The following is an 18195-nucleotide window of genomic DNA, read 5'->3' on the forward strand; positions in this document are numbered from 1 at the left end:
CCATGATTTTTTCCGCGCGTCATTTAATAAATTCCGCGCTTAAATTGCCAAACAAGGGAATTGTCAATTTCTCATCTTAAATTCCCGACTTTTAGCTAAATTCCGCGTTATTTTCCCTCATCCAAACGGAGGGTAAAGGTAAAGACAAAAATGATTTGGTGAATACGAGTGAAAGACGAAATGCCTTTGTTGAAAGGTCTGAGGCCTTTTTCGAATAAAACCAGACCAAAGATGATCACCATGCTCATGCCAAAGCCTGATTGCTAATCCCCCATTCCCACGTGCCAAGCTGCAATTTCATTGGTGACCAAAGTTGCTATTTTCCCCACACGTGATGGTGTCTTTTTTAAATTTTTTGGGTCAAACTGAAATTTCATCGAAGGATTCTTCAGGGAATTGCATTTGAGTTGACTACTGAGCTGGGTGCATCATCTTCCTCAACACTTATTTTTATTTTTATTTTTAAATTTGTGCTCTTTGACTAACAGAGTTGGATATGTTAAATGGACCTCAAGCTATTCACCATTCACTATTTTGGTATTATTGTTACCATTAACATCTTCATTCTTCAATTCAAAGCCTTCAAAAGGTAATAGTATTGTCTTTCTCAAGTTTTACTTAATTTAGTGCGTGCATTATGTTTAAAAAAAATTCTTGAATGTTCAAAGTGCTTGCTTGTTCATTTTGCTGGTTTGGAAACTGGGTTTTGACTCTAAGAGCTTAATGAACTGGAATTGATAGTTTTGGGGATTGGAAGTTCATTCATTTCCTTCAAATGAAAACTGGGTTTTTATTCTTTCATGGATTTTGGTTGCTTTCTTTATTTTTATTACTTATGCTCTGGAATTAATGGGAGTTGGTGCAAAAAGATGTGGATAATTTGCTGGATCAGTTTGGCAAGCATCAGTCAAAGACATTTCTTTTCCCCAAATGAATCTTGATTTAATCTGTGCTAAGTTAAGGATATTTCATCTCAATTGTTTGCTGATTGAGTGTGCTCCTTGAATCAATTGCCTCACAGAGTCTAGATAGACAGTTGGAAAAGTCAGTAAAGTTCGGTGAGAATGTGTTCCCAGTGATCAGAAATAAGGTTAAGGAACCTCTAACATCTCATTGATCACTGGGAACTGTGGGAATGTGTATTTATTTGACAAAATACATGTAGAATTTGGTAGCATACGGTTTTGAGTAGCAATGGATGCTCTGCAAGTTATTGCTTCTGCAACACAGATAGTTTCAAGCATGGTAAGTGCTATATCTGCATTAGAAGAAGCGTCTAGAAATTTCGATGAAGCTCCAAAGAGAATTCGGAGCTTAGAGGAATTTGTCTGTGATCTTGAAAACTTGAGTCGCCGAATTAAGCAAAAACATGTCAACAAGCTTCATAATCCTCAATTAGATTACCAAATCCAAAGCTTGAATTCCCTGATAGAACGCCTACATCCAAATATCAACAAGGCCAGGAGAATGGTGTCAAAAAATAAGGTTAAGAACATAGCTAAGGTAGTTTGGACTTCTATGGCTGGAGATCCACTTGAAAGACTAGTAAACTCAATAAGGGATGACTTGAATTGGTGGCTTGAATCTCAAACAATGGTTCACCATGTTGAGAAAGCAATAGAATCAACTGCACAAAACACCTCAGTTCAACTGAAAATCAAGACCGAACAAGGCTACCCTGTTTCGAGTAAATGTTATTCTGTGAGGAATTTACTGGAACAAGATGGTTCTCATCGAGTCATTCTAATTGTTGGGCTATCTGGTATTGGGAAGTCTTTTTTGGCTCGTCAAGTAGCTTCTGATCCTCCAGAGAAATTCATGGATGGTGCAGTTGAACTTGCTTTTGGCCAATGGTGCAGTAGAGCTGCTTGCAACAGAAGTATAGGTGAATACCAGAGGCGCTTGGCAAGAAAACTGTGTAAATTTCTGGTGCAGATCGGATTTTGGAAGAAGATTAAGGATGAATGTTCTGGAGACCTTGAATATATTGGTTGTTTGCTTCAACAAGCCTTGTATGGGAAGAGCATTCTTATTCTTCTCGATGATGTATGGGAGCAGGATATCATTGAGAGATTTGCAAAGTTATATGATAATGATTGCAAGTACCTTGTCACAACAAGAAATGAAGCTGTCTATGAAATAACAGAAGCTGAAAAGGTGGAACTAAGCAAAGACGACATAAAGGAGATAAGCATGGAAGTTCTTCTCTACCATAGCCTCCTAAGCAAAGAAGAGTTACCGGTATGAACCACATTACACTACAATTCTATTTCTGCAAAATTACTAAAATGGATTGTCACAAGTTTTCAGCCATTACATTGTTTTGATGCATATATGTTTTCTGTGTGGTTCCTATAGAGATTTTACATGATCTTATAGTCAAGCCTGCAGTTGTATTTGTAAAAGGTGGAGATGTAGTCGAATAACATTGATTAAGCCTCAGATGCATCCACTTTCTTTATGTGCTCTTCTGTCAATTTTCCAGTTTTTCTTCACTTATTTGTTGGAATTTTCTTATTCTATATGTAGCATGTAGCAGAAAGCTTACTAGAGCGTTGTGGCCACCACCCTCTGACAGTTGCTGTTATGGGTAAGGCTCTCAGAAAAGAAATGAGAGCTGATAAATGGGCACAGGCTATCACCAACTTATCCACCTTTGCTACATGTGCACCCGGTCCTGTATCGTATGTGAACGAAAAAGAAGCTGAGAATGCAGTAACCATTTTTGGGTCCTTTGAGTTCAGTCTAGATGCAATGCCTGGAGACTCTCGAAAGCTCTTCATTGCTCTTTCGGCTCTTTCATGGGCAGAACCTGTACCAGAAGCTTGTGTTGAGGCTGTCTGGTCAGTTCTTGGGCAGGAGACCTTGTTCCATCTCGTAGTCTGCAAGCTTGTTGAAGGCTCTTTGCTGATGAAAATCGATACAGATCCCTTATACTTGGTACATGACATGGTTGCTCTGTACCTTGGTAGCAAGACAAACGATTCGGTGGAGATACTACTAAATGAATCCACACCTGAAGAAACTGCATTCATCTGCCCCTGGCTTCTTATATTTGGGAAAGAGAAAGTAAAGAGTTTTGCTGAAAAGAAAATAGTGCATTTCCTCAAAGGATTTGAGGAAAAGCAGGTGATTATCACATTAAAGGCCTCTATCCAGGCTCTAATGGCTAGCAAATCCATTTCCGAACTCGAAGAAAGTAGAGCAAGCTTTAGTAGCTTATTGGGTCCTAGGACCGCGGACCTGATCTCTACGGAATCACAGAGTCTGATTGCTGTATCTGCACAAGCCATCACCACTGTATTTCGCAAGACTGATTATTGCAATTATTTTCCATACCTTGAAGCTACTGGCGCAGTCAGCAAGTTGGCAATAATCTTAGAAACTTGTGAGGACCCTTTGATCCAAACAGATATTTCAATTGTACTCGCAAAGCTTGCAGAATTTGGAAGCCCAAACACAGTCGAGAAGGTGCTCTGGAGCATTCCATTCAATCGTTTGGCCAATTTGCTCTCTCCAACTGCCGAGGAATGGCATGAGAGCATGTTTACCATATTGATGTCATTAACCAAATCTGGGAAATCGAAAGCCGTCGAGAGAATGCTTGCTTTTGAGATTGATAAGAATCTTCTTTTGCTCCTTGCGAATGGATCCGAAGTAGCTCAACATCATGCCATAGTTGCATTGAAGGCATTTTATGAGTTGGGAGGCCCTCATGTGTTAAGGTCTCTTGAACCCACAAATCTAAACGTTTTGCCATGGCAAGCTAGACATTATTTGGAAAGATTTGCTTTGATAGATCAAAATGTGCCCCTTCTACCGAAGTCGCAAACTTTTGAAGATGTCATTCATAAGGTACTAGACAGCGATAACGAGATGGTATTGGAGGCAATGCAAGATCTCATACCAATTGTGGAGAAAGCAGGAGAACCAGGAATTAGAGACATGATTACAAAAAGTCCACTAATCAAACGGCTTTCCGAACTCTTGCAGCCCGGACAGTATGAACAAAATTCAATGATTTCTCAATCTGCTTTCCTATTGACGAAGCTAGCTTGCTCTGGTGGAGAACCCTGCATTAAAAAGTTTCTGGAGTATGATATTGTACCCAACCTAGTTAAGATGATGCATTGCAGCATTGCAGAGTTGCAGGATGCAGCCTACACAGCACTACACCAGATGCTTTTTGACAGTGGTGGCGCTCTTGTTTTGAACCAAATCCTTAAGATGGGTCTCATAGAGAGGATGGTTCAATCACTGGAGAGCAGATCAATGAAGACCCGGGAAGTGAACATGCGGTGCTTCTTAGATATTGTGGAGCTCGGAAACAAATCCTGCATAGAGCTCATGTTTTCTTTGCTAGTGGTGGAGAAGCTTGTGAAAATAGAAAAGGCTAGTGGGGGGTCTGGGGAAACCTTGCTTGGATTTCTGAAGGGCATAGATAAGTGTAAGCACCTTTCTACGGCAGAGCGCAGAGTGATGAAAAAGCAAGTGGTTAGGAAGATAAGGACTTCCCTTAAAGGCCATAAATTTGAAGGTCAGATTTTAGGAGCTGTTGATGCTTGTGTATCTGAGGGCTCAAAATCTGGTAGCAGCAGCAGTGGTAGTAGTAGTCGTAGACACAAAAGGTCATAACTTTGCGGCTTCTTTAGTGGAAATTACCAGATCTTGCATTGAGATTTACATGTCAATCAAAGTATTTAGTTCAATCCGGACTCCATCAGTTTTGAAATGTATTTGTATGATCAGCAGTCCGCTTTTCTCAATCTGGAAGATGGCCTCAATCAAACTGAAAGCCTGATTGAATCTCAGTAAATTTGAAATCCGAATTCAACTTGAATTTACAAAATTAGAGATCCTAGTGTTTATCGATTTCATCTTTTGGCATTATGCCATTGTTACTCTTTTAATATACTCAGTTTTATGCAGAGGAAAAGCTTATAGTACAAGAATTAAGTGAACTACAATCAAACAAAGTGAGATGTGAAATCTCAACCAGAAGCAATTTAACCATGCCAAAAGCAGACAGAAGTAGGCCACTTGGTTTATAATGTTTAAGCAAGTCAATATAGCCATAGGATAAGTGAACTAAAAGGTTCTTAATTATGGGCTAATTGGTTTAATATTATTTAACTCAGACTTTGAACCCAAATCAACCAAATGATCCGCTACTAGGTATTGTTTCTGTATCTGTAGATGTTAGACAATAACTCTAAGCACGGTAAAGTTGCACTCATCATAGAAGTTGACCCAAATTAACCAATAATATGCATTTGTCAAAGGATGTATAAGTAAAATCTAAGCACTTAAACTGTCAACTTCATTATCATAATTTGTGCAGGGAACTGCCACACACGACATGTTTATGCTTATGTAGTCGGAAAGCTACATTATTAAGGATAAACTAAGAAAACAATTATTAATTTAACCACAAACTGAACATGATACAATAGTATACAGAATAGTATGAAGTCCGAAGAACGGTTTAGCAGGTTGAGCCAATTAAATCAGCCTGTGAGCTCCTCCATCTTGCCCTATTAGTCCAGGATAGTTGTTAGAGAGCTAGGATTTTAACAAACCGAAGTGGATGAGGATCAAGCTGTCATGTAAATGAAACATACCAGTGAAATATATTTCTCAGCATCAGTTCGTTTAAGAAAATGCATAGAGTGACGAGCAAAATTGGCTGTATTATCGCTTGGTAATTCTACTTCACCCATGTCGTCGAGTACTCTCACCTTGATGTAGGGATCTTTTGGGGGCACCATATCCTGGAAAACACAAGAACTCAGAATGATAATGAAACTTCTGTCATTAATAACCAAGAGTCAAGTTTCTCAAATCATTTGCATTAATATCATCTCCATTGTGCCACTCAATTAAAGTACAGTACTTTCCAGTTTTTAACAACAACAGCCATCCAGCTTGAATCATTCCAATTATGAACATGCCCATTGAATCAGCAACCCATCTTAGTTTTAATTCACAAACATCTAAATATCATAGAGAAGGACTCGATAACCTATGCGTTTATTTTACTATGAAGTTTAATTGCGAGTATATAGAGAGAGATTACCACTGCCAACTCGAGAACCACTCTCGACATATATGATTTTAAAGCTTCTGAATGTTTCTTAAAGTACTCTTTCTCTGAGTGACTAAGCTTCTCTTGAATTTCTTCTGGAATTTCAGACCCGACCTTCCATACCAGATTTCGTAAAATTTCTGCTCGGTTGTACCTGCATGGTTATAAGAACCATGTGAACTTAAAATATACCAACTAGAATGAAGCGTAATCATATAAAAACACAACAGATAAAAACATTACATATACGCCATCAAGCATCGTTTATTGCGAACTAAAGAGAGGTGGTGAATGAGCTGCCCATAGTGGTCCTCATTCTTAGTTGTTTCGACATCTAATCCTGCTTCCTGCATTTTTCTGTTGCAACATCAAGTCATATGTGAGTTGATTGAGTATACAAGCCAAAAGATATATCATGCATATGGAATTGTAGACAGAAAGCAAAGAGATGCACAGTTTTAAACAATACATGAAACGAGAGTTCTCAAAACAAAATATATGAAACTATAACTGAATTCTTGAGGCAAGTGCCAAAATGCCCCTATTACAAGATGATTTGTAATCCAACTCTGAATCTTGGGACAACCTAAGTCCACGCTGAAAAATGTTAAAGACTGGCTCAACAAAGTAATACACCAACCAACAAAACAGTGTAATGAAAAAATGATTTACAACGTTGTAATATGTCATATTCATTGTCTGAATGTCTTAACTGGCACAGGTCTTTTCTTCCAGTAAATTGTAAAGTTAGGAAAACAAAAATTACAAAGAAAGAATATATTAAATTGACTAGGCATACAATAAAGCCTGAGTTACATGAAGTAATCATAAAACATTGTTACAGGAAGTCATTTACAGAAATCATCATCTGTGATTTAGACATATGGAAGTAAAACGTGCAATATATTGTGTTAACTTGAAGACTTACAGGGACCGCATAAATATAAATAGTTACTATCTGACATAATAGATGTTCAATGTTGAAAATGGTTTACGAAAGCAATTAAACAACAGAAAATTCCCCTTAGTTTTAGCACCAGCACAACCACAATGAATATTAAGAACGATTTCACCAGGTAATCTGAACGACTTCATCATCTCAGGTGAGATTGAGCATGTGATTTTCTGCTGTAGAATGCCATGAGGAAACGCAACCAAAAAAAAAAAAAAAAACCAATTACAATAGAAAAACTCAAAATTGTGTTACCTTATCAAGGATCGAAGGTCAGCAAAGTGTTGACTACATTCTGCAATTACTTCACTAAATACATCACTCTACAAGATGAAGGCAAGATATATCAAATTAGAGGATACTACATATAACTTGACAAAAACAGATAGAATTAGAGAAATTCGGATTAAAATTAGAAATAGGGCAGTAGGGAAGTTCTCTCAGTACACTGAAAGGCGTGAGCTGCCCCTTTTCGCCATTTGCAATTTCTTTGACCAGTTGGATGGCTTTTGTCCCATACATCATAAAATTCAAAATAAGTCGATCGAAATGAGTGCTCCTTAAAAGACCTGCATTCATTGAAACATTTCATCAAACAGTTAAGCACATTAAATTGAGACCCTAAAGTACCCAATTAACCCAGGTCAAAAACTCACCAAAGGCAGAGGTTTTGAATAATTTTTGGAAATTAATTAATGGGTTTTGAGATTGAGAAGTAAAGATCCCACTTTTAGATTGTGGGTTGCTCAATGAGCATCTATTTTCACAGAGAGAGAGAGAGAGAGAGAGACAGAGACAGAGATTAATCCCCGAAAATAATTTTAAAAATTTACAAGAAAATAAAAGAGGGAAATCCACATCCAGTAACTGAAACCCAACTGCAACCCACAAAATTCAAAGAAGCAGAAGATTCGGAACTCACTGCTTCAAGAGTTGGCGACCATGAATTATAATCCTTGGGCTTCTTATGGGCTGGTGCTTTCTCTAATTAGAAGCCTGGAAGCGCATTCTGGTGTTTATTGGATGTAGTCTGTCGTCGAAGGAAGGGATGAGCGGGACGAGGGAAGGTGCCGATCCGAGTAAGATTAGGCGTGGGAGAGAAAAATTGAGAGAGTGAAAATCTTTTATCTATTTCGGGTTTTGGCTTTTCGCGGCTTTTTTATTTGGATTTTTAAAGTAACCGCTAAAACCATAGGTGGTTCAAAATAAAAATTAAAAGTTAGAGTACTGTTAAACGAACCATAAAATTAACTGAGTACATCTTACGATTTAAGTACACTCTAATGTTTAAATTAAAATGTAAAATTAACTAAGTACACCATATTTTACTACCAAAAATATCCATAGTACACCTTCTTTAATTTTTAATCTTTTAAAGTATTTAAAATAAACAAATAAAGTAAAATAATAATAAAATAATATTTTAACAAAACTCTCTCTCTCTCTCCTCTGCTTCTTCTTCTTCTTCTTCTTCTTCTTTCTTCTTCTTCTTCTATCTCTCTCCTGTGTGACCACCACCACTTGGTTTGTATTATTGATTGTTTAAGTTTTATGCATACAAAAATCAACTGGGATCAATACACTTCTCCTGGATTCCGAGTTGTATGTTAAAAATTAAGTCAATTTGTTTGAAGGCATGGGTTCAAAAGCTCAAGCAGTAAAACAAAGTTTTTAATTCTTAATTAAATATATTGTCTTCAATCTTTCGAGAGAGGTGTGGGTTTTCAATCTAATTTAGGGAGATTTGGTAGTTTGGGAATTTGGGGACAGCATATCTCAACTCGTCTCAGAGTGGGGTGGGTTGGGAAGGAGAGAGAGCTGTTTCTCTTTTTTTAAAATTTTATTTTATTTTTTGGTTTTAAATACTTTTAAAAATTAAAATTAAAGAGTTGACCATAGTTATAACAATGGACATGCGTCAAGTCTTAAGGATGGTGTACATATTGGGGTACACAATTCAATATATCTTTTTTTGTCATTTTATATTAGGATAAATTAGTAATTCAATAAATAGTTTGATAGTAGGTTGTACTCAGTTAATTTTAGGGTTCGTTTAGCAGCACTCAAAAGTTAATATGGTATTTGCGCATATACTTAAAAGTTCAAATGATATTTATGCAAATGTTTATTTTATGTTAGATCATGTGAGGACTCTAGTTTAAATTCACTTATAATCGTAAAATCTCAAAGTCTTGAACAAAACCTATGACAATGTGTTGTGTCGGATTCACTGCACCAAAATAGATTCAGCTGCATCCTCAACTTGTGATACTCGCAAGTGCACGAGCCGTTTGGTAGTATAGCATATGTAAGTGCGAGGTCGATCCCACGAGGATTGGTGTGATTGAATGATCCAATTTGTTTCCCCTACACAAAATAGAAATGAAAAAGAAAATAAATAAAACAAGAAGAAAAAAAAAATGAAATAACTCAAGCAAATAAGTTCCCAAGTTCAATTAGATTAACGGATTGATTCTAGCTAAAGTATGATTAAGCCATGGTGTTTGGTCATAACCTTGTGTTCCTAATTCCCTAATTTGATCATTTGTTGTCTAACCTAAAACTAAGCATTAGGAACCCATTAAGCATAGAAGAACAATTTAAACAACCAAGTATGTATCTAATCCCTGTTGTCGAATGTCCATACATACTCTTCCTATTCATAGTTCAATTCGAATTAAAGCATGGTGTCTACTCTTAATTCAAACCAAGATAGCTAACATGCAAGCCTAAATGGTGATCAATCATTCAAACTAGCATATTAACTTATAAGCATAATGAATAAGAACAAAAACCATAATTGAAACTTGGAAACTAATTAAACTTGAATGCTTAAGAAAGAATGTACATTACAAATAAAAGTAAAGTGGAACAAAGAAAACTTGAAGAAAAATTCAGTAAACTCATTTTATTACAACAATTGACAACTTGAAAGGAAACTAAGAGAATTTGAGAGAGAGAAGGGAAGGGAGCTCTAGAGAAGTGTTTGAGAGCTCCCCCCCTTGGGGTGTGTTTTGAAGCTTGAAGGCTTCTCTATTTATAGGGCTAAGAGGGAGGAACAACATGATGAAATCCAACACCACCATTCCTCTTTTAATACAACCCATAACTCACACTTCATCTTGTCTATGTTAGTGTGGTTGGAATCAATCTCATCCCATACTTCTTTTGCTGCACCTCAAGCTTTCTTCACATGGGATCAAAGGTGATCAATTGTGGCTGCCTTTTGCTGCCAACCCATGTGGTCTTCTTTTGGTTGTTGAACAAAAACGAGTCTTCTGAACCAGACTTGGTGTAGGAAGGCCAGAGGTTTCAAAACTTATCCAATGGGGCTCAAATTTGGATATGTTATAGTAGACACCCATTGGAACAACTTCTATGAAGAAAGTATTCCTATCGGAGCAGTAGAAGTGTGCGTTTTGGGCCTTTCAATTTGGCTGCCGAACAGAGACTGGAATTGACTTCATTTCATTTATGCTTTACATGCATGCACATGCTTTCTCTTTAATAGCTCCAGCATGTACCAACTTGCTCCTTTAGAATTTCATAGCTGGAATGCCTCCCCACTTCACTCATTATGTTGGATCCAAAGTCAGTTGCAGCATGGGTGAGGCACTGCAAATCCTCCTGAGCATGGTTCAGTGTTGGACGGGCTAAGGACTCCACATATGTTCAATTGGGCTGAATTTTGGATATGTTATACTAGACACCCAATTGAACAACTTCTATGAAGAATGTCTCCTCATCCGAGTTGTACAGATTGCTGAAATGAGACCTGCAAGGTGACTTACGAAACTGGACTGACAAGAAGTGTGGCCCAACTTTGGTTTTGTCTTTAAGCTCTTGCTCTTATCCCAATCAGCCCTTAACATGCATGGATTGCATCAAATGTGATCTCTTGCTATCTTAACCTACAAAACATACAAACAGAGGTAAGTGACTCAAAATAAAGAGAAACTAAGCAAAATCACTAAGTAAAGAAGGCAAGCAAGTGTATGAAATTATGGACTTATCAAAACAGAAAATGGATTAAAAGCACAAGTTTAACTCAATAACATAACCAAATCATAAGCTAGAAGGGTACAAAATGATATACAATTATGAACCGATCACAATGAAACCGTTTCAAAACTCCAACTATAAATCCATATTATATTTTAAAGGGAGATTCATTATTATACCCAATATATGAGCCCAAATTATTATTTTTTAATAAAAAAACCCTATAAAAAATAGACTTTAGAAACACACCAAAAGTCCATTTATAACATAACAAAAAGGCTTTTTACTTCTTTTAAATTACAAAATTTCCATTGATTTCTTAAAACAAATCCAACCCCAAAACCTTATAAAAAAGCCCAAAACACTCAACAGGACATCAAAGTAATTTAATAATCAAAATTAAATTCAATAGAGCCAGTTGTCATTTTTTGGGTTTTTTTTTGTTTGTTTATAGAAATTAAATGGTGTAGGGTTTATCTATATTATTAGGGATAAGAAAGGGTATATGACTAAATATCTCTATTTTAAATAGTAGCTAAAACGAGACATGAAAGACAGAAGGAAATAAAAATTTGGGTGCCAAAGATATTTAAAAAAAGTTATAACAAATACATTGGGCTATAACAAAGAATAATAATAATAATCCTCATAATATTACAATTGAAGACACGATTATCTGTACCACAAAAAAGTTGATGGGATGGAAAATATGTAATTAATTAGTGCTTGAGCATTATGAATTAATTGTTGAATTAGTTGGATTTGCATTAGCTATTAAAAAAGATCTTTAAAATAGTGTTTCCTTTATCGTTTGTCTTGGACTTTTTTTTTTTTTTTTGGGTAAACTGGAGGGGATAAACCCCGAACACAACAGGTCTTGGACTTTCTTTTGTTGTCATAAAACATGAACTTTGCGAAGGCCTTTTTTCTCGTATCCCTGGCAGCGCTATTACCATTGCACTTCACAACTCTTATGAGGCCTCTGCACGCGAGTTATATGAGGCTACACCAACTAGTGAGATGCTTGGTTTGTCACGTTAATTTGTAGTTTGTACCATCTAAGCATTCATTAAAGGCTTGCGTTATGCCCTAAATTTGAGAGGTATTTCAAGTCAATCATGAACTGCTAGGTGTTTATACTTTCCCATGCATAGGTGAGACCCATGCATGCCAGGCAAGCAATTAATGAAAATTTTGATGTCAGAGTTAACACCAGAACCAAATTGCAAAAAATTGAAAAGCTTAAGATATGTAATTGTTAAAATTGAAAATGCAAGGACAAACGTGTCTTAAGGATAAGAGTTCATGATACTAAATCGAAATTAACCCTTGATTTTAAGTATTGGGGTGGGTATATATATGCCACTTTCATAGTCGAAGGCACATATCTCTATTTTGTAGTACAAGGCACGTCCACTCCTGCGCAGACACAAGAATTATAATTTTTTTTACAATAAAACAAATAAGAAAGAAGGAAAACAAGGAAAGATGAAATAAAACTGCAATCACTTTTGGAAGGCAGTGGTAATGGAGAATAGAAAGCCGAGCTCATCCATATGATCTTAGTCATGATTCAATATCGAACTTATCACAAATATATATATCATCTTCATTGTTCATATAAATTAAACATTAATTAGACCTCCTACAACTAATTTAGCAAGGGCTTATAAGGAGTTGGGCTACTCCCCCATTGCCAATTAATTTTGAGATGGAACCTCAACTTCCTTCAATTGAGGTAAATACGACTGGACCAAAACTAGTTGATCATATAATCCCTAGAATTGAAATGGATTTAATGTCACGAATTTGAAATTTCTACTTGGCAGAATCTTTTTGATTGTCAATATTAACCAAACTAGACCATTTCTGGTAATTGATTTGCATATGCCATCATTATAATTTGCGACAATTTAGCAAATAAAACCACAGTGGCCGGAAATTACTGATGAATAATTCAAAATTCTTTTAATCATTGATTAGTTGGCGCCAAAAATGAAGTCATGCACTTAAAAAACTCCTAATGATTGAACACGGCATCAAACACAAGGCGGTCGGTCTTGATGACCAGGCTAGGTCAGCCGCGGTGGACAAACAAAATTCCGTCACGTCCTTATTATCATTAATTATATAAAACAAAAAGATATGGTAATTTTGTTTGACTATATTATTATACAAAAAGATATAATCCTAATATTTTTATAAGTTCATTAAAAAAAATATAAACTTATCGTACAAGTTAATGTCAAACTTTTAACATGTGAGTTAACAAATAAAAAATAAAGGAAAGTTTTGTTGAATAATTTTTTTAATAATTACAATAATGAAGAAAACATACAATATTGACTGAGTTGCCCATTATTTTTTAGAAGAAACGGGAAATAACTGAGCTGCAATTTTATGACCTTTTCTATTGCACCCAATCTTTGGGATCTCCACCTCGTATATATATACTTGTGAAGAGCCAGGCACATAACATCTTGTTTATGCGCTCGACTCAAAATTATTCAAATAAGTCTTATAAAATATCGACCTCAATTAATTTGTAAGGATCTACAGAGAAACACAGAGGTCAGAGGCAATGGCTGGGTTGCAAAGATCTTCAGTGTCGTTTAGGAGGCAAGGCTCCTCAGGGTTTGTGTGGGATGACAAGCACTTATCAAGAGAGCTTGTAGACAAAGTAGCACCGCTGCTAAAAGAAGAACGAGGAAGAGCACGACAAGACCAAGAGAAGGCTGAGATTATAGAGGGAGTTAGGGCACCAAAACCAATCAACACCGTCAGTAGAAGCAGATCCAACGGTGGGGGACGTGGCTACAGGACTGGGAAAGTCACGCCGGCTATCGAACCTCCTTCGCCGAAGGTCTCTGTATGCGGCTTTTGTGGCGGTTTTGGTAAACCGTCGAGAAAGAGTATTAATCTTAGAGCAAGGGCTTGGTAAGCGTGGATTACCGTAGAATTAGGATAGCAAAAACGATGTCAAAGGTTTAGACAACAAAGAAGGGGAGCAAAAACGATGGTATATTTGTGATATGTATCATTTTTATTTTTTTAAATTTACTTTTGTTAGTTTGATTGATTTTGATTGGTTACGAGTGAGATATAAGTATGGGGTTCTTCAGGAAATCTCAATCATGTACGAAGGAAATTAAGCTTAAATGAAGTCTAGAACAATTAATTATTAAGCTTTGGGCAATTTGGGTTTGTAACTTTTTGTGTTTCATGTGGGTTTTTAAAATGATTAAGAAAAAAAAAAACATGTTTCGTATCTCAATCTAATTCGTAAGGGTTGCAGTTGATAGAGAAAAAAAGTAGAACATCGGAGAATCTTCATGATCTAGGTATTCTGGGGATCACAAAAGAAAGATGGATATCATGGCAACCAGCTTGAACTAGTTTTTTGAACAAATTCTATTATTTCTTAAATTCCTGTAATTGTGTCGGACTTCATTACTATATAAAGAAGTTTCGATTTTAGTTTAGGTATCACCAATGTTTTTTTTTTTAAGTACAAGTGATTGGGAGAGAGGGTTGCACAAATATTTAGAGGTGTGCTGTTGTACCGCTAACACCAAAAAACTGCCAGTCACCGACCAGCTTTTGTGGTCAGCAAAACGTGGTTGACAAAAAAGTCAACGCAGTTGCAGAAGATAGAGAGAGAGAATAATAATAATTAGGATCATTGTAAGCCTATAAATAGGTGATTATCAAAGAAAAAGATGACAAGTTTGTAGAGACTAATTTCTATTGTCTTCCTTTACTCCACATTTCTCTCTACAAATTCCCTTAAGTTATATAACACATTATCAGCACGAGTCTCTAACATATTAATTGTATTTCCAAGGTTATTATTCGTATAAACAATTGAGTATTTTCCATTTAATACTTGTATTATACATGTACGTACATATTTCTCAATAACACTTTCATTTTCCATATAACACTCGTATAATACTTCATGTTGATTGTTTCTAGAGTTATTATCCTTATATTTTCCCTTTAAATACTCGTATTATACACATACATATGTATTTTTAATAATACTTCCGATTTCCGTACACGTCTTAAAGACTCGGTAAAATACAAGTTTTTTTATTTATAAAATGCAAACATAAAATACACGTATATACGTATTTTTCATGTTTAATACACATTTATTTTTTTAAAAATCAATAATGCACACAAACTTCACTTATTATACACATAATTTTCACATATTAGTGATGAAAAATAAAATATACTAAAATATTGTAAAATATTACATAATGGCCAAAAATTTCAGTTGTAACTAGCAAAAATTATTATTTTTCTAATAAATAGTACAACAGTGCGGCCATGCTAGGTCTTCTTTTAGGTAAATAGTATAGCCGGGCGGCTATACTTAGTGTTTTTTTTTTCAAATTTTTACTCAAATTAATAGTGTAGCGGGGTGGCTATACTCCGTTTCTTTTGTTTTTTTTTTTCAAAAAAATAGTATCGCCACCCGGCTATACTTTTTCTAATATTTATTCAAATTAATCGTATCGCCGGGCGGCTATACTCCATTTTTAACATTTTATTCAAATTAATAGTATAGCGGGCTATACTCTGTGTTATTTTCATTTTTTTCAATATAATAATATAGCCGTTCGGCTATACTTCTTTTTTAATATATATTTTTTAAATTAATAGTATAGCCGTGCGGCTAGATTCCCTTTTTTTTTTAATTAACATTTATTCATATTAATAGTATTTCCAAGGTTATTATTCGTATAAACAATTTAGTATTTTTCGTTTAATACTCGTATTAAACATGTATGTATATATTTCTCAATAACACTAACATTTTCCATATAATACTTGTATAATACTTCATGTTGATTTTTTCTAGAGTTATTATCCATATGTTTTCCCATTAAATACTCATATTATACACGTATGTATGTATTTTTCAATAATACTTCCAATTTCAGTACACGTCTTAAAGGCTCGGTAAAATATAAGTTTTTTTAATTTATAAAATGCAAACAAAAAATACATGTATGTATGTATTTTTCACGTTTAATATATGTTTATTTTTATAATAAAAAATTCAATAATACGCACAAACTTCACTTATTATACACATAATTTTCACATATTATTGATGAAAAATTAAATAAAATAAAATAAAAAATAAAAAATTGTAAAATATTACATAATTGAAACAATTATCACTTTTCTAATAAATAGTACGATCGTGCGGGCACACTAGGTCTTTTTTGTTTTTCTTTTTTAAAGTAAATAGGATAGCCGCGCGGCTATACTCCACTTTCTAATATTTTTACAAATCTTTTGTATAGCCGATCGGCTATACTACGTGTTTTTCAAATTTTTAATCAAATTTATAGTCTAGCCGTAAGGCTATACTCTGTTTTTAAATATTTATTCAACTTAATAGTTTGGCCGCGCGGCTATACTCGTTTTTAAATATTTATTCATTTTAATAGTATTTATAGTGTTATTATTCGTATAAACAATTTAGTATTTTCCGTTTAAAACTCATATTATATATGTATGTATATATTTCTCAATAACACTAACATTGTCCATATGATACTCGTATAATACTTCATGTTAATTTTTTGTAGAGTTATTATCCGTATGTTTTCCCGTTAAATACTCATATTATACATGTACATATGTAGTTTTCAATAATACTTCCTATTTCCGTACACGTGGTAGGCTCGTTAAAATACAGATTTTTTATTATTTATAAAATGCAAACATAAAATACACGTATGTACATATTTTTCATGTTTAATATATGTTTAAAATAATAATAATAATACACACAAACTTCACTTATTATGCACATAATTTTCACATATTATTGATGAAAAATAAAATATTAAAATAAAATATTGTAAAATATTACATAATGTCCAAAATTATCATTTTTCTAATAAATACTGTGTGGCCATACTAGGTATTTTTATTATTATAAAGTAAATCGTATACTCCGTGAGTTTTTTTTTAATATAATAGTGTGTTTACTAATCAGGAATTGGAATTCTCATTATGAATTGAATTCCGCATATGGAGGATTCCTGCGTTTACTTTACATCAAAGAATTGAAAAGTAAGTGGGGCCCACACAAAATTAGGAATTAAATTCCTGATTTTGGAGGAATTCAATTCTTGGGTGGGAGGTGGTCTTCTAATTTATGGAGAACTAACCCATTAGGAATTGATCTTTTTTTACCCATTATATCCTCACACAATATTCAAAATTTCAAATTTGTCATCTACTTAAACCCAACCACGAGGACATTTGCGTAATTAGTACCACTCCTACCCCAATTTCATATGGTTTAGTAAACAACTTCAATAGGAATCCGAAATCTAACTCCGCTCAATCCATATGGTGTAGTAAACAACTTCAATAGGAATTCGGAATCTAATTCTCCTCAATTCAATTCCCCCTAATCTAATTACGGATTAGGAAACATGTCATAATAGTATAGCAGCCGTGCAACTATACTCTGTTTTTAAAAAAAATATTTATTTAACATGTCAAATGTTTCAATAATACACACAAACTTCACGTATCATACACATAATTTCCACATACTATTGATGAAAGAAAATATATATTAAAATATTAAAACAAATGATCGTAAAATATTACATAATGGCCAGAATTTTCGGTTGTAACTAGCTAAAATTATTATTCTTCTAATAAATAGTAGGCCCATGCGGATGCGGCTATACTAGGTCTTTTTTCTTTTCATTTTTAAAGTAAACCGTATAGCCGCCCGGCTATACTCCGTGATTTTCAAACTTTTAATCAAATTTATAGCCGCCCGCCTGTACTCCGTGTGTTTTTAATGGTGAAAATGTTCAGTTGTAACTTGCCAAAATTATCATTTTTTTTAATAAATAGTACGACCGTGCGGCCATACTAGCTTTTTTTTTATAAATAAATAGTATAGCCACCCGGCTCGACTCCATTTTTTAATATTTATTTAGATTAATAGTATAGCCGGTCGGCTATACGCCGCGTGTTCAAATTTTTATCGACTTAATAGTATAGCCGTGCGGCCATATGCCGTGTGTAAACTTTTATTCACATTAATAGTATAGCCGATCGGCTATGTATTTTTTTAATAATACTTCCGTTTTCTGTACACGTATTA

At 34.7% G+C, this 18195-nt stretch overlaps 3 protein-coding genes across 3 annotated transcripts; 2 read left to right on the forward strand and 1 right to left on the reverse strand.

The window, feature by feature from the left end:
- The first annotated feature begins 276 nt into the window (after nucleotides 1-276).
- On the forward strand, nucleotides 277-4752 carry LOC110750070 (uncharacterized). The gene is made up of 3 exons (XM_021950333.2): nucleotides 277-589; nucleotides 1022-2241; nucleotides 2530-4752. The coding sequence occupies exons 2-3, from the start codon at nucleotides 1195-1197 to the stop codon at nucleotides 4633-4635; spliced, it is 3153 nt and encodes a 1050-aa protein (XP_021806025.2). The 5' UTR covers nucleotides 277-589; nucleotides 1022-1194; the 3' UTR covers nucleotides 4636-4752.
- Nucleotides 4753-5299: 547 nt separating this feature from the next.
- On the reverse strand, nucleotides 5300-8181 carry PSF1 (partner of SLD five 1). The gene is made up of 7 exons (XM_021950309.2): nucleotides 7960-8181; nucleotides 7485-7606; nucleotides 7293-7360; nucleotides 6329-6442; nucleotides 6077-6239; nucleotides 5622-5771; nucleotides 5300-5534 (listed from the first exon to the last, which is right to left on the reverse strand). The coding sequence occupies exons 2-7, from the start codon at nucleotides 7560-7562 to the stop codon at nucleotides 5508-5510; spliced, it is 600 nt and encodes a 199-aa protein (XP_021806001.1). The 5' UTR covers nucleotides 7563-7606; nucleotides 7960-8181; the 3' UTR covers nucleotides 5300-5507.
- Nucleotides 8182-13545: 5364 nt separating this feature from the next.
- On the forward strand, nucleotides 13546-14117 carry LOC110750053 (MAPK kinase substrate protein At1g80180). The gene has a single exon (XM_088251294.1). The coding sequence runs from the start codon at nucleotides 13621-13623 to the stop codon at nucleotides 13978-13980; it is 360 nt and encodes a 119-aa protein (XP_088107420.1). The 5' UTR covers nucleotides 13546-13620; the 3' UTR covers nucleotides 13981-14117.
- The last annotated feature ends 4078 nt before the right edge of the window (nucleotides 14118-18195 follow it).

The sequence above is a fragment of the Prunus avium genome, chromosome 3 (assembly GCF_965620075.1).
Source record: "Prunus avium chromosome 3, drPruAviu1.hap1.1, whole genome shotgun sequence".
Lineage (NCBI taxonomy): Eukaryota > Viridiplantae > Streptophyta > Magnoliopsida > Rosales > Rosaceae > Prunus > Prunus avium.

Bases quoted from the DNA above. Each gene is read 5' to 3' on its own strand.
- LOC110750070 (XM_021950333.2), top strand. From the start codon at position 1,195: ATGGATGCTCTGCAAGTTATTGCTTCTGCAACACAGATAGTTTCAAGC. The intron at 2,242-2,529 runs GTATGAACCACA...TTCTATATGTAG, and splicing joins TAAGCAAAGAAGAGTTACCG to CATGTAGCAGAAAGCTTACT.
- LOC110750053 (XM_088251294.1), top strand. From the start codon at position 13,621: ATGGCTGGGTTGCAAAGATCTTCAGTGTCGTTTAGGAGGCAAGGCTCC.
- PSF1 (XM_021950309.2), bottom strand. From the start codon at position 7,562: ATGATGTATGGGACAAAAGCCATCCAACTGGTCAAAGAAATTGCAAAT. The intron at 7,361-7,484 runs GTACTGAGAGAA...TTCATCTTGTAG, and splicing joins GGCAGCTCACGCCTTTCAGT to AGTGATGTATTTAGTGAAGT. The intron at 5,535-5,621 runs GTATGTTTCATT...CTGGACTAATAG, and splicing joins CTGAGAAATATATTTCACTG to GGCAAGATGGAGGAGCTCAC.